General features: G+C 52.7%; 1 protein-coding gene across 4 annotated transcripts in view; it reads right to left on the reverse strand.

Annotated features, from left to right (window-relative positions):
- The window catches only part of plekhm2 (pleckstrin homology and RUN domain containing M2), a 23,059-nt gene extending 1,807 nt beyond the window's left edge, over positions 1-21,252 (reverse strand). The window contains exons 1-15 of one of the 4 annotated variants that reach the window (XM_031905448.1): positions 21,076-21,252; positions 16,026-16,132; positions 15,326-15,435; positions 15,059-15,158; positions 14,888-14,975; positions 14,526-14,706; positions 14,136-14,195; positions 11,267-11,672; positions 10,442-11,113; positions 8,703-8,772; positions 8,525-8,615; positions 8,319-8,383; positions 7,147-7,235; positions 6,872-7,004; positions 6,600-6,790 (exon numbers count right to left, since the gene is read on the reverse strand). In XM_031905448.1, coding sequence (XP_031761308.1) covers positions 6,600-6,790; positions 6,872-7,004; positions 7,147-7,235; positions 8,319-8,383; positions 8,525-8,615; positions 8,703-8,772; positions 10,442-11,113; positions 11,267-11,672; positions 14,136-14,195; positions 14,526-14,706; positions 14,888-14,975; positions 15,059-15,158; positions 15,326-15,435; positions 16,026-16,132; positions 21,076-21,135 — 2,423 coding nt within the window. In that variant the 5' untranslated portion in view covers positions 21,136-21,252. Of the gene's footprint in view, positions 1-6,599; positions 6,791-6,871; positions 7,005-7,146; positions 7,236-8,318; positions 8,384-8,524; positions 8,616-8,702; positions 8,773-10,441; positions 11,114-11,266; positions 11,673-14,135; positions 14,196-14,519; positions 14,707-14,887; positions 14,976-15,058; positions 15,159-15,325; positions 15,436-16,025; positions 16,133-21,075 lie in introns of all 4 variants that reach the window. The other 3 variants (XM_031905447.1, XM_031905450.1, XM_031905449.1) reach the window with 3 other exon arrangements.
- Between the last annotated feature and the right edge of the window lie 852 nt (positions 21,253-22,104).

Consider the following 22,104-nt stretch of genomic DNA (forward strand, 5'->3'; position numbering starts at 1 on the left):
ATGTGGTGAGGGAGTGAGTGAGCGAGCGAGAGAGTGACTGAGTCAGCGAGTGAGTGAGCGAGTGAGTGAGTGAGTGAGTGAGGGAGTGAGTAAGAGAGTGAGTGAGGGAGTGAGTGAGGGAGTGAGTAAGGGAGCGAGTCAGCGAGCGAGAGAGTGAGTGAGCAAGAGAGTGACTGAGTCAGCGAGTGAGTGAGCGAGTGAGTGAGCGAGTGAGTGAGCGAGTGAGCAAGTGAGTGAGCGAGTGAGTGAGCGATGTAGGGAGTGAGTAAAGGGAGCCAGTGAGTGAGCGAGCGAGAGAGTGACTGAGTGAGTGAGCAAGTGAGTGAGTGAGGGAGTGAGTAAGGGAGCGAGTGAGTGAGCGGGAGAGTGACTGAGTGAGCAAGTGAGTGAGCGAGTGAGTGAGCAAGTGAGTGACTGAGTGAGCGAGTGAGTGCGCAAGTGAATGAGTGAGTGACTGAGTGAGTGAGCGAGTGAATGAGTAAGCGAGTGACTGAGTGTGTGAGTAAGAGAGTGAGTGAGGGAGTGAGTGAGGGAGTGAGTAAGGGAGCGAGTCAGCGAGCGAGAGAGTGAGTGAGCAAGAGAGTGACTGAGTCAGCGAGTGAGTGAGCGAGTGAGTGAGCGAGTGAGTGAGCGAGTGAGCAAGTGAGTGAGCGAGTGAGTGAGCGAGTGAGGGAGTGAGTAAGGGAGCCAGTGAGTGAGCGAGCGAGAGAGTGACTGAGTGAGCGAGTGAGTGAGCAAGTGAGTGAGTGAGTGAGCAAGTGAGTGAGTGAGGGAGTGAGTAAGGGAGCGAGTGAGTGAGCGAGAGAGTGACTGAGTGAGCAAGTGAGTGAGCGAGTGAGTGAGCAAGTGAGTGACTGAGTGAGCGAGTGAGTGAGCAAGTGAATGAGTGAGTGACTGAGTGAGTGAGCGAGTGAATGAGTAAGCGAGTGACTGAGTGAGTGAGCGAGTGAGTAAGTGAGCGAGTGAGTGTGTAAGCCACTGAGTGAGTGAGGGACTGAGTGAGTGAGAGACTGAGTGAGTGAGTGAGCACTCAGTGCTGCTACTGACCCACAAGAACAGAGACAGCCTGGAAAATACCAGTGATAAAACAGATACTTTAAGGCTATGGGGTGTGGGCAGTACCCGGCAGCACTGGCAGCGCCCACTAACCGCACCTTAGTTGCTCATTCCCTCTGCGCTTCCGGGAGCTCCTGGGTCGATTCCTTCAGTGAAACCCCAAGGTGATTAAGCAACAGACTTCCCATAAAGCCCTTTATTATCCTCCTCCCTCACACGCAGAGCAGCAGGGCAGCTCCTACCCCCTTGTACCAACCTACATACATTTCCCTTATGAGTTCTACTTCCCCTTTAATAAGAACCCTCCCCAGCCCACACATTCAGGTTCCGCCCTGATACTGAGCTTTGGGCCCCACAGCTGCATTTGTTGATTATTCTGGGCCATTGTGCCCCGGGCGGCGCTGGGTGTGCCTGGGCGGGGGTATATTTACTGTAGGTGCGTTGCACAAGGCGCCCTGTTACTGTTTAGCCAAGCCGTGTACTTTGCCTGCTGAGTCGCCGGTACCAACCCGGGAAGGCAAGACGGTACAGGCCTGAATGTGGCACAGGATCCGGGCCCAGTTGAGCTCTGTCACGGAACCTCGGGGCCAATAATGTTCCCAGATATAATAGTGTTGGGTCCCAGTGTATTATCTACCCCTGAATTCCAGGAGGGTAATTAAAGCAGTAGCTTTTGCCTCGTGACTGGGTTCTAAATAGGTTTTCTGGTCCAGTGGTTTCCCAACAACTGGCTGGGGTAGTTTTATGTTTGGAGGGCTGATTAATCTACACAGATACCTTAAGCCCAATTCCATGTATAATACCCCAGAAACCACAGCAGGATAAATACAGTGCCAATTCCATGTATAATACCCCAGAACCCACAGCAGGATAAATACAGTGCCAATTCCATGTATAATACCCCAGAACCCACACAAGGATAAATACAGTGCCAATTCCATGTATAATACCCCAGAACCACACAGGATAAATACAGCGCCAATTCCATGTATAATACCCCAGAACCACAGCAGGATAAATACAGTGCCAATTCCATGTATATACCCCAGAACCCACAGCAGGAAAATACAGTGCCAATTCCATGTATAATACCCAGAACCCACAGCAGGATAAATACAGTGCCAATTCCATGTATAATACGAGAACCCACAGCAGGATAAATACAGTGCCAATTCCATGTATAATACCCCAGAACCCACAGCAGGATAAACAGTGCCAATTCATGTAAATACCCCAGAACCCACAGCAGGATAAATACAGCGCCAATTCCATGTATAATACCCAGAACCAAAGCAGGATAAATACAGTGCCAATTCCATGTATAATACCCAGAACCCCAGCAGGATAAATACAGTGCCAATCCATGTATATACCCAGAACCCACAGCAGGATAAATACAGTGCCAGTTCCATGTATAATACCCCAGAACCCAAAGCAGGATAAATACAGTGCCAATTCCATGTATAATACCCCAGAACCCACAGGGGGATAAATACAGTGCCAATTCCATGTATAATACCCCCGAACCCACAGCAGGATAAATACAGCGCCAATCCATGTATAATACCCCAGAACCCACAGCGGGATAAATACAGTGCCAATTCCATGTATAATACCCCAGAACCCACAGCGGGATAATACAGCGCAATTCCATGTATAAACCCCAGAACCCACAGCGGATAAATACAGTGCCAATCCCTGTATAATACCCAGATCCCACAGCGGATAAATAAGTGCCAATTCCATGTATAATACCCCAGAACCCACACGGATAAATACAGGTGCCAATTCCATGTTAATACCCAGAACCACAGCGGGATAAATATCAGCGCCAATTTGCCATGTATAATACCCAGAACCCACAGCGGGCATAAATACAGTGGCCAATCCATGTATAATACCCCCAGAACCCACAGCAGATAAATACAGTGCCAATTCCATGTATAATACCCCAGAACCCACAGCGGAAAATACAGTGCCAATTCCAAGTTATATACCCCAGAACCCACAGAAGGATAAATACAGTGCCAATTCTATGTATATACCCCAGACCACAGCAGGATAAATACAGGGCCAATTCCATGTATAATACCCCAGAACCACAGCAGGATAAATACAGTGGCCAATTCCATGTATAAATACCCCAAACCCACAGCAGGATAAATAAGAGGCCAATTCCAATGTATTAATACCCCAGAACCCACAGCAGGATAAATACAGGGCCAATTCCATGTATAATACCCAGACCCACAGCAGGATAAATACAGTGCCAATTCATGTATAATACCCCAGAACCCACAGCAGAAAATACAGTGCCAATCCATGAAATACCCCAGAACCACAGCGGATAAATACAGTGCCAATTCCATTGATAATACCCCAGAACCCACAGCAGATAATACAGTACCAATTCCATGTATAATACCCCAGAACCACAGCAGAAAAAATACAGGGCCCAATTCCACTGTTAAATACCCAGAACCACAGCAAGGATAAATACAGTGCCATTCCATGTATAATACCCCAGAACCCACAGCAGGATAAATACAGTACCAATTCCAGTATAAACCCAGAACCCACAGCAGAATAAAATACAGTGCCAATTCCATGTATTAATACCCCAGAACCCACAGCAGGATAAATACAGTGCCAATTCCATGTATAATACCCCAGAACCCACAGCAGGATAAATACAGCGCAAATTCCATGTATAATACCCCGAACCACAGCGGGATAAATACAGCGCCAATTCCATGTATAATACCCAGAACCCACAGCGGGAAAATACAAGTGCCAATTCCATGTATAATACCCCAGAACCCACAGCAGGATAAATACAGTGCCAATTCCATGTATAATACCCAGAACCCACAGCAGGGATAAATACAGCGCCAATTCCATGTATAATACCCCAGAACCCACAGCGGAATAATACAGTGCCAATCCATGTATATCATACCCCAGAACCCACAGCGGGATAATACAGTGCCAATTCCATGTATAATACCCAGAACCCACAGCAGGATAAATACAGTGCCAATTCCATGTATAATACCCAGAACCCACAGCGGGATAATACAGTGCCAATTCCATGTATAATACCCCAGAAACCCACAGCAGGATAAATACAGTGCCAATTCCATGTATAATACCCCAGAAACCCACAGCAGTGATAAATACAGCGCCAATTCCATGTATAATACCCCAGAACCCACAGCAGGATAAATACAGTGCCAATTCCATGTATAATACCCCAGAACCCACAGCGGGATAAATACAGTGCCAATTCCATGTATAATACCCCAGAACCACAGCAGGATAATATACAGTCCAATTCATGTATAATACCCAGAACCAAGCAGGATAAATACAGTGCCAATTCCATGTATAATACCCAGAACCCACAGCAGATAAATACAGTGCCATTCCATGTATATACCCCAGAACCACAGCAGGATAAATACAGGGCAATTCCATGTATAATACCCCAGAACCCCACAGCAGGATAATACAGGGCCAATTCCATGTATAATACCCCAGAACCACAGCAGGATAAATACAGTGCCAATTCCATGTATAAACCCCAGAACCCACAGCAGGATAAATACAGGCCAATTCCATGATAATACCCAGAACCCACAGCGGGATAAATACAGTGCAATTCCATGTATAATACCCCAGAACCCACAGCAGGATAAATACAGTACCAATTCCATGTATAATACCCCAGAAACCCACAGCAGAATAAATACAGGGCAATTCCATGTATAATACCGCCAGAACCCACAGCAGATAATACAGTGCCAATTCCATGTATAATACCCCAGAACCCACAGCAGGATAAATACAGTCACCAATTCCATGTTAATACCCCAGAACCCACAGCAGATAAATACAGTGCCAATTCCATGTATAATACCCCAGAACCCACAGCAGGATAAATACAGTGCCATTCCATGTATAATACCCCAGAACCCACAGCAGGATAAATACAGCGCCAATTCCATGTATAATACCCCAGAACCCACAGCGGATAAATACAGTCGCCAATTCCATGTATAATACCCAGAACCCACAGCGGATAAATACAGTGCCAATTCCATGTATAATACCCCAGAACCCACAGCAGGATAAATACAGTGCCAATTCCATGATAATACCCCAGAACCCACAGCGGGATAAATAACAGGCCAATTCCATGTATAATACCCCAGAACCCACAGCAGGGATAATACAGTGCCAATTCCATGTATAATACCCCAGAACCCACAGCGGATAAATACAGTGCCATTCCATGTATAATACCCAGAACCCACAGCAGGATAAATACAGTGCAATTCCATGTATAATACCCCAGAACCACAGCGGGATAAAATACAGTGCCAATTCCATGTATAATACCCCAGAACCCACAGCAGGATAAATACAGTGCCAATTCCATGTATAATACCCCAGAACCCACAGCAGGATAATACAGTGCCAATTCCATGTATAATACCCCAGAACCCACAGCGGATAAATAACAGTGCCAATTCCATGTATAAATACCCAGAACCCACAGCAGGATAATACAGTGCCAATTCCATGTATAAATACCCAGAACCCACAGCGGATAAATACAGTGCCAATTCCATGTATAATACCCCAGAACCCACAGCGGGATAATAATACAGTGCCAATTCCATGTATAATACCCCAGAACCCACAGCGGGATAAATACAGTGCCAATTCCATGTATAATACCCCAGAACCCACAGCGGGATAATACAGTGCCATTCCATGTATAATACCCCAGAACCAACAGCGGGATAAATACAGTGCCAATTCCATGTATAATACCCCAGAACCCACAGCGGGATAAATAACAGTGCCAATTCCATGTATATATACCCCAGAACCCACAGCGGGATAAATACAGTGTCCCAATCTCATGTATAATACCCCAGAACCCACAGCAGGATATATACAGTGCCAATTCCATGTATAATACCCAGAACCCACAGCAGGATAAATACAGTGCCCAATTCATGTATAATTACTCCAGAACCCACAGCGGATAAATACAGTGCCAATTCCATGTTAATACCCCAGAACCCACAGCAATAAATACAGTGCCAATTCCATGTATAATACCCAGAACCCACAGCGGGATAAATCCGTGCATTCCAATGTATAAGAGATGAATGGCAGGGCAGGAGAGAGTGGGGGGGGGGGGGCACAGAGAGACAGACAGTGGCATCACCGGCAGGGCAGGAGAGAGTGGGGGGGGGGGGCACAGAGAGACAGACAGTGGCATCACCGGCAGGGCAGGAGAGAGTGGGGGGGGCACAGACAGGGCAGGAGAGAGTGGGGGGGGCACAGACAGGGCAGGGGAGAGTGGGGGGCACAGACAGACAGACAGTGACATCACCGGCAGGGCGGGGAGAGTGGAGGGGGCACAGACAGGGCAGGGGAGAGTGGGGGGGGGCACAGACAGACAGACAGTGACATCACCGGCAGGGCGGGGAGAGTGGGGGGCACAGACGGGGGGGGGGGGGCTTTACCTTAACACCACGTAGCAGCTCTTCCAAGTCTCGCGGCCCAGGTACGAGGTGTTGGCCTTATAGTGCAGAACCCCCTCCTTGGAGACGCTCTGGTCGCGGGACATGTAATGGGAACTGGCGGGTCCGGCCGCGTCGTCCAGGGGGTCCTCCCAGTGCACCAGCCCGTAGTACAGAGTCACCACTGCCGACGCCTGCGGGGGGCACCAAAACACCAGCCTGAGCCCCCGCCATTGGGCAGTGACCCCCCACAGCCACCGTACCGGAGTACTTACCTCTCTCTTAGACTCCTGGGAGAGAAACTTAGCCAGTGCCAACTTCTCCATGGTGGCATCAGTCAGCACCCCCGGGTAGGGGGGCTCCCGGCACCCATTAATCATGGCGGAGTTCAGCGCGGTTAGGAAGACCCTGCGCAGAAAACAATTCAAGGCAAAAAATGGGGGGTTGTTTATACGTTTCATGTCTCGCTGACTAAGGGGGGTAGTAAGGAAGTAATATTTACCCCTCCAGCCCCCCCCCCCCACCCCATAAGACACCAGACGCTACTTACTCGGTTAGCGTCACATCTGCGGTGTCCACCATGAACTGCCGCCTCCTATTGGTGCAAACGAGGGTAACTGCCTGCTGGTCTATTCCAACCTGAAACAGAGAGGGGCAATATAAGGGGCAGTTAAGCACTAAAGGGCATTTGGGAAAGTAAAACCAATATGGCTGCCAATGAAACCTGCCCACGTTTTGTCTATGGGTGCTGATTGGATGGCAGGACTGGCAATGTGAGGGTACTGGGAATGCCGGGGGGGCTGTAAGGTACCACAGACAGTCACTATTTATTGGGCTGGGGGGGGGGGGCTGTTTGTGCCTCTGGGTACTGGGAATGCCAGGGGGGCTGTAAGGTGCCACAGACAGTCACTATTTATTGGGCTGGGGGGGGCTGTTTGTGCCTCTGGGTACTGGGAATGCCGGGGGGGCTGTAAGGTGCCACAGACAGTCACTATTTATTGGGCTGGGGGGGCTGTTTGTGCCTCTGGGTACTGTGAATGCCAGGGGGGGCTGTAAGGTGCCACAGACAGTCACTATTTATTGGGCTGGGGGGACTGTTTGTGCCTCTGGGTACTGGGAATGCTGGGGGGCTGTAAGGTGCCACAGACAGTCACTATTTATTGGGCTGGGGGGGCTGTTTGTGCCTCTGGGTACTGGGAATGCCAGGGGGGCTGTAAGGTGCCACAGACAGTCACTATTTATTGGGCTGGGGGGGGGGCTGTTTGTGCCTCTGGGTACTGGGAATGCCAGGGGGGCTGTAAGGTGCCACAGTCACTATTTATTGGGCTGGGGGGGGGCTGTTTGTGCCTCTGGGTACTGGGAATGCCAGGGGGGCTGTAAGGTGCCACAGACAGTCACTATTTATTGGGCTGGGGGGGGGGGGCTGTTTGTGCCTCTGGGTACTGGGAATGCCAGGGGGGCTGTAAGGTGCCACAGACAGTCACTATTTATTGGGCTGGGGGGGGGTGTTTGTGCCTCTGGGTACTGGGAATGCCAGGAGGGCTGTAAGGTAAACTGGGGCAACAGGTAGATACATTCATGGTCTCAGATGCCTGTGAGTGGGCAGCAGCTCCCCCTGCTGGCAGGTTATACTAAGCGCAGACACAATATGATAGAATATCTCGGTTCCAATGGAACAAGTTGCCGAGACCCTGCAGCCGAGCAAGATGGACGCTCACTCACCGAGACGTAGTCGAGTTCATTATAGGAAACTGCCTCTTCCACCATGTATGGCTTATCTGCGGCACCTGTAGGAACAGCCATAGTCATTCCAAATCCATCAGCAACTGAGGGGGCAGAATGAGGGGGGGGGGGGGTAGGTGGGAGGCAGGTAGGGAAGGAAGGGGGGCAGAATGAGGGGGGGGGAGGGTAGAAGAGGGAGGGGGCACCTTTTCTCAGCAGGTAGATGTAACAGTCAGTCAGTAGCACATACAGCAGCTGCACGTCCCCCTCCATGTGCCCCGTGCTCATCCGGAACATCTGGGAAACACAAAACAAAATGGGTCTCTGGGATCAGCGAAATCCCCCCCCCTCCCCCCCCACGGGACCCCCCAGCGCTGCTCTCACCTTAAATAGCTGCTCCTCATTCTCTCTGTACACATGGATCATTAGGAGCAGCAGGAGGTTATTATCAACCCTGCAATGAGAGTATGGAGAATGGGATTGAACCCCTATCCATTTGTATGAGCAGCAAAAACTACAATAACCCATAGGAATTCCCCAACCTATAGCACAAGTCTGATCCTCTGTACTTCCTGCTCCTGGGCTGCTCTCTTACCCAGGGGGAGGTTCCTGTCTGACCATGGGAAAGAGAGCAGCCCAGGAGCAGGAAGTACAGAGAATCAGAGCTCTGTACCTGGGTAAGTACTGGGGGGAGATTGGATTCACTTACCCAGGGGGAGGTTCCTGCCTGACCATGGGAAAGAGAGCAGCCCAGGAGCAGGAAGTACAGAGAATCAGAGCTCTGTTCCTGGGTAAGTACTGGGGGGAGATTGGATTCACTTACCCAGGGGGGGTTCCTGTCTGACCATGGGAAAGAGAGCAGCCCAGGAGCAGGAAGTACAGAGAATCAGAGCTCTGTACCTGGGTAAGTACTGGGGGGAGATTGGATTCACTTACCCAGGGGGAGGTTCCTGCCTGACCATGGGAAAGAGAGCAGCCCAGGAGCAGGAAGTACAGAGAATCAGAGCTCTGTACCTGGGTAAGTACTGGGGGGAGATTGGATTCACTTACCCAGGGGGGTTCCTGTCTGACCATGGGAAAGAGAGCAGCCCAGGAGCAGGAAGTACAGAGAATCAGAGCTCTGTTCCTGGGTAAGTACTGGGGGGAGATTGGATTCACTTACCCAGGGGGGGGGGGGTTCCTGTCTGACCATGGGAAAGAGAGCAGCCCAGGAGCAGGAAGTACAGAGAATCAGAGCTCTGTACCTGGGTAAGTACTGGGGGGAGATTGGATTCACTTACCCAGGGGGAGGTTCCTGCCTGACCATGGGAAAGAGAGCAGCCCAGGAGCAGGAAGTACAGAGAATCAGAGCTCTGTTCCTGGGTAAGTACTGGGGGGAGATTGGATTCACTTACCCAGGGGGAGGTTCCTGCCTGACCATGGGAAAGAGAGCAGCCCAGGAGCAGGAAGTACAGAGAATCAGAGCTCTGTTCCTGGGTAAGTACTGGGGGGAGATTGGATTCACTTACCCAGGGGGAGGTTCCTGTCTGACCATGGGAAAGAGAGCAGCCCAGGAGCAGGAAGTACAGAGAATCAGAGCTCTGTACCTGGGTAAGTACTGGGGGGAGATTGGATTCACTTACCCAGGGGGAGGTTCCTGCCTGACCATGGGAAAGAGAGCAGCCCAGGAGCAGGAAGTACAGAGAATCAGAGCTCTGTACCTGGGTAAGTACTGGGGGGAGATTGGATTCACTTACCCAGGGGGAGGTTCCTGTCTGACCATGGGAAAGAGAGCAGCCCAGGAGCAGGAAGTACAGAGAATCAGAGCTCTGTACCTGGGTAAGTACTGGGGGGAGATAGTTAAGAGTGCTGTACCTAGGTACAGGTATTCCCATTGCATTGACTGTTTCCAGTATAGACCAAGCCCGGCGCTGATAAAACCCATTGCTGGAAGAAGGAAACCCAAGCTGGTTCTGCTGGATACCAACCCTCAGTTATCAGAATGCTGGGCTGCTTTCCTGCTGCTGGTTAGTGGGGGGCAGTAAATCTACGTAAGACCCTACTTTTGTTCACCTAATGGGGGCGCTGATGCCACTGGGTGATTAAACATGAACAGTCAGAACCCATTAGGACTCCTTCTGTACCTGAACTCGCAGGGGTGCGGGGAATCCGACGGACTTCCTTGTCCCTCATCCACTCCTGAGTCTTCAGCAATGCTTAGCGCTGGGCTCTTCTTGCCCCAGTCGGGGGCAGTTAATAAAGCCTCCTCTATCTGGGGCTCTAGGGGTCCTTTAGTCTCTGCCTCTCCTCCGCCTTCCGTTTGTCCAGCATCCTCAGAGCCACTAAAAACATGTGCTGATTGGCTCTGGCCTGGAGAGTCATTGTGGCCACCACCTGTTGCAGCAGGGTTTGGACTCTCTGGGGTAAAGTAGTAGAAGTCCATGGGATCCTGAATCCCCTGGCTAACGTCTTGGCCCTGGAGGTCACCGGGGGTCCCCCCCGGAGAGCAGGTCCGAAAGGACTGGTCCGTGGGCTCAGGATGAACGTTCCAGGCCTGGGGGTCCAGTTGGCCGTTCAGCTTCTCTATGACCTCGCTCAGTGGTTGCCCAACCCGTTCCATGGATGTGTCCTGCATCTTGGGGAGGCGGATAACCGTCTCGGGAAGGTCACTTGGCTTTTCCTCGGTTGCCCCGTGGCAAGAGACTGAAACCTCGGGGACTGGGTCATCAGGTTCCGAGGTGCTGGGATGGGGGTGTTGGGTTCCATCTTCAGAACGTCCCCTACGGCGCTTGCCCGTTCGCTTCTTCTTTACCAGCCTATGAGAAAGGGGAGGGTCCATCAGTGGATTCCCTGTCCAATAGGAACCCTGCATAGAAAGTGTAACCCGGCCCCCCACTGGGATATAGTCTAGAGAAGCCCCGCCCCTGGCACAGAGGATACAAATGGCGCCCATTAACCTTGGCACTGACCTGATCACCTCCAGCTCGGAGCTGTTCTCCGTGTACTGGGCGTAACTGGAGGCGGATCCCTTCCTGTGGGCGGAGCTGTGCACCGGCGTCGATTCTGAAGTGGAAAAGCCGTCCGCCCCGTCCTGGGCGCTGATATCGGTGCTGTCCGAGGTGAGCTCGGCCGCCCTGGGCGCCTGGTTGTAGGACAACGTTGTGTCCAATGAGGTCACGTCCAGCTCCGAGTCCTGGGTGTTGGGCTCGCTGGTGTCGGGGGTGTCCAGGCCGGGCCCCGAGGTGACGTCGGATGAGGACAGGTCTTGGGTGAAGGGGTTGTACCTCTGTATGGGGCTCTTCCCATGAGGCTTGTAGCCATTGTGCAAAATGGCCGCCGGTCGGGGAAAGCTCGTCCCATCATGCAGTTCTCCATCTGTCAGAGGGGAAGGTCAGAGAGTCAGGTGGGTGGGTGAGGGCGGATCTATGTGGCACTAGAAAGAACCATTGTGATAATCGGAGATTTGGGTTCGGGGTAACTGGCTCCTCCTATCAGCAGATACCCACTCATCCCTTAAAGGGCCACTACATCTTGCCTTTTTCTATTGCCCCAGTCGATTTGCCCAATGGGAATATTGAAGCAAATGGAAAATAACTATATTATCAGCTCTTATTTCCCCTCAAACGCCTGAAAAACCAGAAGAGGGTGTGGCTTAGCTGTTAAAGGGGCGGGTTATGTCTTCAGTGGGAGTGGCCAAGCACCAATATTATTCACGTTAGGGTTTAGAGCGGTTTTATTTGCGGCTGACTGGAGCAGAAGTTTTATGGGTAAGTGGGAGGAGTCTAAATCTTCCTCTCTCCCTTCAGTTACAGACCTGTAGGACACAATGGTAAATACGATACCTGCCCAGGTTGGGCAGCAGAAGGAACACACACGGACGCACACGCGGCCAATCACGCACCGCCCCCCATGCAGCAAGTTAAGGTGTGCATGCACTGCAACCCAATTAGTTCGTCGTTAGTCGATTGGCTCAGAACATTAGTAGCCCCTCCTTGCCCGACACCCCCAGGTTACATAGACATGTGGGTTATAAATGCATTTGGGGCCCCTCCCAGTAATTACAGGCACCAACACCCATGGGAAAGGGGCCCCGGCCTTGTACCAGCTGGGCAGATCCTACAGTGGGCAGCAGGGGGCGAGGTAGAGAAGTGGAACAGACAGATGTCAGAAGGGGGTGAACATTGATTAAAGTAAATCTGTGGCCCCTGATTGGCTCGCTGGGCCTGGGAAATAGATCTGATTCTAAAGAACTCATATTGTAATCCTATTATCTAGACTTTTAGAACTTTCTACCCACCCAACACAACAATACACCCAAGGGAGTATTTGGCTTTGCCTTATCCCAGTTGGAACTGCCAATCCTTCTACCCTAACCACACCCACGGGAACAGAGCCCTGATTGGCCAACCCAGGTCCGAACCCAGTTCCCACACCCCACGCCAGTATCTATAGTTACACTACACCCCAATCTCACCCACAGCTGCTTATTCTGTTACCAAACCCAATGCCCAATGCACATAGCGCCCAGCTTGGAGATTATGCCCCCAGTGCCCAATGCTAAGGTGATAAATGCTGAACAGCACAGGGCAGCTAATGCCCAGCAGCCTGTAGGGCAATAAGGCAATAAGACTGGCAGGCAACATAACTCATGCTATAGGCAAACAGCCCGCCCTACATGACCCTCCTATCGTAGCCACGCCCACAGACAGCAACATGGCTGCTCACAGATACGAAGGGTTTGCTGTACTGGGGGGGGACCCCTGTATAATGGGCACAATAGCTGTAAGGAGACAGATTCACTTTAATAAGGTTTAATTAAGCCCCTCCCTTCTGAGTGATGCCAAGATGTGCCAAAGGACAGTTACAGGGGGAGGGAAAAGGTGGGTGAATTCAGTGAATAAGAAGAAAGGGAAAGAGCCAGATGGGTACAGACATGTGTGGCAAATGCACTGAATGGCAAAGGCAAGGAGACACGGAGGAGCGGGCACAGAGCAACACAGAAGGTACCAGGCAGGTGAGACAGGGAGGAGCGGGTACAGAGCAACACAGAAGGTACCAGGCAGGGGAGACAGAGAGGAGCGGGCACAGAGCAATACAGAAGGTACCAGGCAGGGGAGACAGAGAGGAGCGGGTACAGAGCAACACAGAAGGTACCAGGCAGGTGAGACAGAGAGGAGCGGGTACAGAGCAACACAGAAGGTACCAGGCAGGGGAGACAGAGAGGAGCGGGTACAGAGCAACACAGAAGGTACCAGGCAGGTGAGACAGAGAGGAGCGGGTACAGAGCAACACAGAAGGTACCAGGCAGGGGAGACAGAGAGGAGCGGGCACAGAGCAACACAGAAGGTACCAGGCAGGGGAGACACAGAGGAGCAGGTACAGAACAATACAGAAGAGAGAGAGGTGGCAGAGGCTGAAGCTAGGCAAAGGAGATGTGCCCAGGGGAGGGGCAGTTATACTAAAGGGTACAGCCAAATCAGATAGAGGGAAGAGGCAGATTGGAGCTGGCAGAGGCGGCATACAAGGAAGCAGAAGTGGCACACAGGGAAGCAGAGGAGACACACAGAGGGGGCACACATGGAGGCAGAAGGGGCACACATGGAGGCAGAAGGGGCAGACACAGAGGGGGCACACATGGAGGCAGAAGGGGCAGACACAGAGGCAGAGGAGACACACAGAAGGGGCACACATGGAGGCAGAAGGGGCACACATGGAGGCTGCTGTACTGAAGGAATCAGACCAAGATACAGAGAAATTGCATAGAAGGCAGGGGCACAGGCTGGGCACAGGTGGCACACACGAGCGGCAGTTACAGAGAAAAGGACGGATGGTTCCCACCTTCCCAGTCTGTGCTGGGCACGGACGGCGCTGCAGGATAAGCCTCTCCAAACTCATAATCTAGAGACCGGGGATAAAAGAGCGGGTTAGAGACAGCTGGGGAGCGATGCCCAGTACAGTAACGTTGGTACCAACTGGCTATGGGAGTGTGCCAGTCACAACAATACGGGGGCCCATTACATCATCTTGTTAGTGCCTGGGGGGGGCACATGGAGATTCTGAGCTCTTCCAATTGGGTTGGGCCATGTGTGCCCCCCTTGGATCTGGGGGTGCTCCTTACATGTACAGACCCAGGACGGGGTGCCAATGATACCCACATTTTATTCCCACACTACAAACATTTCCGCTGCTCCCCAGCCCCCCAACCCCGACCCAAATTTGTACCCTCACTGGATGGCGCAATGGCGCTGTCGTCCCACTCCAGGTTGGTGGAATTGATGGAGTTGAAAGAGTTAAGGGACAAGCTGTCCGACCCGTGAACCGAATGCGGGAGCCGATCCTCGAAATCCAGAAGGTGCTGGGGCTTGTAGTACTCGGGCATGTAGGGCGCCAGGTCCAGGTACGGCACGTCCTGCAGAGATAGGGGGGGGGCAGCAAAACTGGGTCAGTCGTAGAAAGAGTTAACTCTTAGTATGATGCAGGGAGTGATTCTGAGATAATTTGCAATTGGTCTTTGTTTTTTTTTTTATTACTGGTTGGCTCAGAGCACCCGTGTTTGCCAAGGGGCGGCTCACCGTGCCCGACGCACTCACCATCTCCAGCTGGAAGCGAATGAACTCCAGGCCCGACACCAACGTGAGGAAGAGCGTCAGATGGTCGTGGCTGCACACCAAGGCGTTCCTAGCAACGGGCAGAGACATAAGGGGTTAAACGGGGGGGGAACCACCCCTGCCGGGGGGAGAGGGAATGTCTCCACTACTCACTTGTAGTAATATTTCTCCAGCAAACTCTGGTTCTCCTGGAACAGCCGCAGGTAACTCTCCAGCGAGTTCTCATTAAGGGCCAGGTAGAGCCACGCGCGACCTGCCAGAGTGATGCAGAGTATCACCTACACATGTACTAATTAGGCCCCTCCCCAACAGGTATTTATGGAACCAACAGTTCGCCCTCAGTTTGTACATTTGCTGGGAGCTGCCATGTTGCTTCCCCCAGTGGCCAATTAAGTGCCAACACCCCGCACCCGTACTCACTGCGCCCCAGGAGAGTGGCCACGTGCCGCTGATCCTCAATCTGTTTGATGGCCTCTCTGCGGGTGAAGTGCACAACCAGCACCCAGTATCCCGACGCGATGTCCTGCAGCCTGGGGGAGGCACCGGGACAGAGAGAGAGAGAGTCACACATTGGTTGTAACTTAGCAACAGACAGAGGCGGGAACTCCAGGACCCTAAGACAGGGCCACGGGCAGGTAACAGACCCTTAAGTGCTTGTCCACCTTTGAGTTAACCGTTAGTATGATATAGAGAGACAATTTGCAATTGGTCTTCATTTTTGAATTATTTATGTTTAGCAGCTCTCCAGTTTGGAGTTTCAGCAGCTATCTGGTTGCTAAGGTCCAAAGTACCCTAGCAACCAGGGAGCAGTGGGAATGAGAGACTGGTATATGAATAGGGGAGAGGCCTGAAATAGAAAGATAAGGAATAAAAAGTAACAATAACAATAAAACTGGGGCCTCACAGAGCAATAGGGTTTGGCTGCCGGGGTCAGTGACCCCCATTTAATAGAAGGCAAAAAATTAAAAAACTATAACAAATAAATAATGAAGACCAATTGAAAAGTTGCTTAGAATTGCCCATTCTATAACATAATAAAAGTTTGGGGGGGGGGGTCACAACCAAAGAGGCGGCGTATTTATTGCCCCATGGATCCAGCGCGGGCACGCCGGGCACTCACCCGTACAGGAGCGCGTGGTCCAGATGCTCGCACAGGCGCTGCAGCACGCGGTCATGGTTCCGGATCGCCGGCGTCTCATCTTCACACGCAGCAAAGTAGCTCTGCAACTGCACAAAGTAGTAAAGGGATTTTATACCGAGTCCTACACTGCCCAATCCGTGCCCAGCTGCCTGGCGTGCCAGGGGGTAACGTTATTTCAGTACTTCCCCTTTAAACACAATGGTGAGATCCTTATCGTATGCATCGCTATATAAGGGACAAAGCGAAACTGCCGTTTGGTCACAATGCCCCTAAAAGGGGAAGTTTCCCTCGGTTTTTTTCTAGGATTCTCGTGGCCACCGGGCGCCATTAGGGGACAGGGACCCGTGAGCGTTAGGGTGAGCCTGTCGGTTACACAGCGAGGGGCCCCGCAGTCACATTCCAGCCAAGGGCCCCTCAGCTGAACATACACAGGAGCTTGTTTAACCCAATAGGGACGGGCAGATTATGGTTCTGATCCGACATAAGAAAAGCTTCTGCGGGTCACATGTAAGATTGTGTCAGTACCGAGAGTAAATCCCAATGGAACCCACTGTGGGCATCAAGCAGAACATCCATATGTGACCAATGGGGCCCCAGGCTTGGGTGCGATTCAGGGAAACCATTTTGGCATAGGGTACATACGGCGTCAGTCATTGTGGCCCATGAGCTGATTGAGGTGAATGGTCACCTTAACTGTTATGGGGCACCCCAACTAACAATCCCTCCCAAGCCCTACTGTCTCTGTCTTGGGCTATGGGCCCCACCTTGTCCTGCTGCCCCTACTTTGCCCCACCTGGCCCCACCCAGACACAACTGCCCCCCACCTTGTCCTGCTGCCCCTACTTTGCCCCACCTGGCCCCACCCAGACACAACTGCCCCCCACCTTGTCCTGCTGCCCCTACTTTGCCCCACCTGGCCCCACCCAGACACAACTGCCCCCCACCTGGCCCCACCCAGACACAACTGCCCCCCACCTGGCCCCACCCAGACACAACTGCCCCCCACCCAGACACAACTGCCCCCCACCCAGACACAACTGCCCCCCACCTGGCCCCACCCAGACCCACTGCCCCCACCTGGCCCCACCCAGACACAACTGCCCCCCACCCAGACACAACTGCCCCCCACCTGGCCCCACCCAGACACAACTGCCCCCACCTGGCCCCACCCAGACACAACTGCCCCCCACCCAGACACAACTGCCCCCACCCAGACACAACTGCCCCCCACCTGGCCCCACCCAGACCCACTGCCCCCACCTGGCCCCACCCAGACACAACTGCCCCCCACCTGGTCCAACCCAGACCCACTGCCCCCACCTGGTCCAACCCAGACCCACTGCCCCCACCTGGCCCAACCCAGACCCACTGCCCCCACCTGGCCCCACCCAGACACAACTGCCCCCCACCTGGTCCAACCCAGACCCACTGCCCCCACCTGGCCCAACCCAGACCCACTGCCCCCACCCAGACACTACTGCCCCCAACCCAGACCCACTGCCCCCCATCTGGCCCAACCCAGACCCACTGCCCCCCATCTTGCTCTGCATCGTCCCACATCCTTCGCCCAACAACCACACACAGGTCCCAGGGCATCTGCCCCTGTTAGCAACCCCTAGAGGCCCCCCAGCGCTATTTGCACCCCAAGTGGAAGTAAACGCCCAGCCATAACTGGAGAAATTGGGGCAGTTCCCTCCGTACAGCAGATCAGGTTTGGGCTGACAGGCCGGGGAGGAGACAGGTTCAGCTGGTTCTGGCACCAATACCCGGATGTCGCTGAGGGAACCGGCCCAGCGGAGGGGTTGGGCCCCGGGGAGCAGAGCTAATAAGCACCATTAGCCGATCGATCCCAGACCAAGCACTTTGGCTGCATGGAGTTATTTCCTGGGGGGAGGGCCCACACACCAACCAATGGCATCACACTGCTATTCCTGGCTCTCACTTACTGCTGGGTAATTACATTTGTGACAGTGCCATCTCCTACCCCTGGCACTGCCATTCTTATGCCCTCCTTCCAGCCCAAACTAAAACAAGATTACTTTGCCTGGTCTTGTAACCCATAGCAACTCATCAGCAGTTAGCTTACACCAGAGTAAGGCCGGGCTGAACAAAGGGACATTTTTTCCCACCAGATTTTACTTTCTGGTAGGACCCTCTGCCCAGGTGAGTTGGGAGGGGGGCCCCCACTAACTTGGAAGTATAGGATCCCATTATTCCATATGGGGGCCCTGGATAAACAGCTAACAACCAATTTGGTTCAAATCCACATTCTGCCAGCAGGTGGCGCACACTGTGAAACTGCATATAATACTGTACTCCAATAAAATCCTTGGAAAACTGCACTGCTGCAAAATGATCCCAAAACTGCTGGAAGCAGCTCTGTCCCCTCCCCTCTAGATATAAATCAGCACTGGCGCTCTCCATGATCCGAGTATCAGACCCAAAATGGTCTGTTATTATTATTATTATTATTATTATTATTAACATGTATTAATAAAGAGCCAACAAATTCTACAGCGCTCTAATCTAATTCTATGCAACTTCCCAATGTCCTTCTCCCTTCCCTGCACTGCTGGTTCTGACTCCTGATACAACTCCCCAATATCCATTCATTCCTCATTCTCACTGGGTTTATAGTTATGTGTAACTGTCACTGTGTCTGTCCCTTTCCCTTCCCTGCACTGCTGGTTCTGACTCCTGATACAACTCCCCAATATCCATTCATTCCTCATTCTCACTGGGTTTATAGTTATGTGTAACTGTCACTGTGTCTGTCCCTTTCCCTTCCCTGCACTGCTGGTTCTGACTCCTGATACAACTCCCCAATACCCATTCATTCCTCATTCTCACTGGGTTTATAGTTATGTGTAACTGTCACTGTGTCTGTCCCTTTCCCTTCCCTGCACTGCTGGTTCTGACTCCTGATACAACTCCCCAATATCCATTCATTCCTCATTCTCACTGGGTTTATAGTTATGTGTAACTGTCACTGTGTCTGTCCCTTTCCCTTCCCTGCACTGCTGGTTCTGACTCCTGATACAACTCCCCAATATCCATTCATTCCTCATTCTCACTGGGTTTATAGTTATGTGTAACTGTCACTGTGTCTGTCCCTTTCCCTTCCCTGCACTGCTGGTTCTGACTCCTGATACAACTCCCCAATATCCATTCATCCCTCATTCTCACTGGGTTTATAGTTATGTGTAACTGTCACTGTCCCTTTCCCTTCCCTGCACTGCTGGTTCTGACTCCTGATACAACTCCCCAATACCCATTCATTCCTCATTCTCACTGGGTTTATAGTTATGTGTAACTGTCACTGTGTCTGTCCCTTTCCCTTCCCTGCACTGCTGGTTCTGACTCCTGATACAACTCCCCAATACCCATTCATCCCTCATTCTCACTGGGTTTATAGTTATGTGTAACTGTCACTGTGTCTGTCCCTTTCCCTTCCCTGCACTGCTGGTTCTGACTCCTGATACAACTCCCCAATACCCATTCATTCCTCATTCTCACTGGGTTTATAGTTATGTGTAACTGTCACTGTGTCTGTCCCTTTCCCTTTCCTGCACTGCTGGTTCTGACTCCTGATACAACTCCCCAATATCCATTCATCCCTCATTCTCACTGGGTTTATAGTTATGTGTAACTGTCATTACTATGGAAAGCAATGTGTGTCTGGCTGGTTCTGACTCCTGACTAACAGACCTATGGGAGTTCTGACTCCTGACACACTGTACAACACTGGGGGTTGGTAGCTGAGGGCAGGGAACACAGGGAGAAGGACACATGAATGATTTGAGGGGAACAGGAATGAGAGCTGTAACAGAGACAGGGGGCAGTCAGGGGCAGTGGGGGGCAGTCAGGGGCAGGGCTGGGGGTACAATAGAGAGATACACACTGGGGGCAGAGAGGCTCAGGGAAAGGCTGCAGGGCTGAGAGAATGCCCCCCCCCCCCCGGCCATATAATGGCAATGACCCGGCTCAGTGTGGGACAAGGACACAGGCTCTCAGCTACAGTCAGATGCTGCCTGGGGGGGGGGGGTGGGAAATACTAACTGCCCCCTGGAACTCATTCCTACCGGCAGTCACTGGGTTAATCCAGAAAACTCTCCCTCCTCTTCTCTCTCTGAACCCCAAAACTTTCCTCTCTTCTCCTCCCCCTGGACCCCAAGTGTATTGTCCCCCACACTACTCATTTTATCCCCCGTCCCCAATTCTCCCTCCTGACTCCCTACTGCCCCTTTAACCCCTGCAGCTCATACCCCTGCCCCTGTAACCCCTGCAGCTCATACCCCCTGCCCCTGTAACCCCTGCCCCTGTAACCCCTGCAGCTCATACCCCTGCCCCTGTAACCCCTGCAGCTCATACCCCTGCCCCTGTAACCCCTGCAGCTCATACCCCTGCCCCTGTAACCCCTGCAGCTCATACCCCCTGCCCCTGTAACCCCTGCAGCTCATACCCCCTGCCCCTGTAACCCTTGCAGCTCATGTCCCTGCCCCTGTAACCCTTGCAGCTCATGTCCCTGCCCCTGTAACCCCTGCAGCTCATGTCCCTGCCCCTGTAACCCCTGCAGCTCATGTCCCTGCCCCTGTAACCCCTGCCACTGTAACCCCTGCAGCTCATACCCCTGCCCCTGTAACCCCTGCAGCTCATACCCCTGCCCCTGTAACTCATACCCCTGCCCCTGTAACCCCTGCCCCTGTAACCCCTGCAGCTCATACCCCTGCCCCTGTAACTCATACCCCTGCCCCTGTAACCCCTGCCCCTGTAACCCCTGCAGCTCATACCCCTGCCCCTGTAACCCCTGCAGCTCATACCCCTGCCCCTGTAACCCCTGCCCCTGTGACCCCTGCAGCTCATACCCCTGCCCCTGTAACCCCTGCCCCCACCTATTCTCACAGACCCATCTCCCGACCCCCATGTCTCTCCTTATGTGTCCGGCTCCAGTTTCTCTCCCAGCCCCCATACATTCCCCACCGTCCCCTGAAGACCCCCCCGACACACATCGCCTTAGGACCCCCCGGACCTTTTTGACGGAGAGATTGATGTTCTCCAGGATCCGATCCTTCACCTCCCGGGGATCCATGAGCGCTGCCTACCCCGGGGCATCCCAGTCCGGCCCGGGCCTCCGAGCAGGGCGGCTCCGATAGCTCCCGGGACAGCCGGCCGCACAAACACTTCCAGTCATGTGAGGCAGCGAGGAGGAGCCTGGGAACAAGACACAACCAATTGCAGGCTGGAGGCGGTCCAGAGCCACCGAAACCGCCAATCAGCGTCCGGGGTGGGGCTTTCTCCTGACAGCAAAATGTAGGAATTCTAAATACACAGGCAAAATGCCAATCAGGAATCGGGGCGGTCCCACATGTATAGAACGTGAATCACAGGCTGGGGGCGGGGCGTTTGCAACTATAACAACCAATCCGATACTAGAAAAGCTAAAGCATCTCTCCAATCAGAGCGCTGAGGGATAACACTCGTTAGGGGGTGGGATTATGTTACATAGAAACACAAATCGTCCTCTGTTTGGGCGGGGACTCGCCTCAGAGCAACAGCGCTTTATCTGTCAGGGAGCGGGGACTCGCCTCAGAGCAACAGCGTTTTATCTGTCAGGGGGCGGGGACTCGCCTCAGAGCAACAGCGTTTTATCTGTCAGGGGGCGGGGACTCGCCTCAGAGCAACAGCGCTTTATCTGTCAGGGGGCGGGGACTCGCCTCAGAGCAACAGCGCTTTATCTGTCAGGGGGCGGGGACTCGCCTCAGAGCTATAGCTCATTATCTGTCAGGGGGCGGGGACTCGCCTCAGAGCAACAGCGCTTTATCTGTCAGGGGGCGGGGACTCGCCTCAGAGCTATAGCTCATTATCTGACAGGGGGCGGGGACTCGCCTCAGAGCTATAGCTCATTATCTGACAGGGGGCGGGGACTCGCCTCAGAGCTATAGCGCATTATCTGTCAGGGGGCGGGGACTCGCCTCAGAGCTATATCGCATTATCTGTCAGGGGGCGGGGTTATGTTAGTGACTGCAGCATCAATTAGTTCCCCTTTAAAGCTTAGTTG

This window comes from Xenopus tropicalis, chromosome 7 (assembly GCF_000004195.4).
Source record: "Xenopus tropicalis strain Nigerian chromosome 7, UCB_Xtro_10.0, whole genome shotgun sequence".
Lineage (NCBI taxonomy): Eukaryota > Metazoa > Chordata > Amphibia > Anura > Pipidae > Xenopus > Xenopus tropicalis.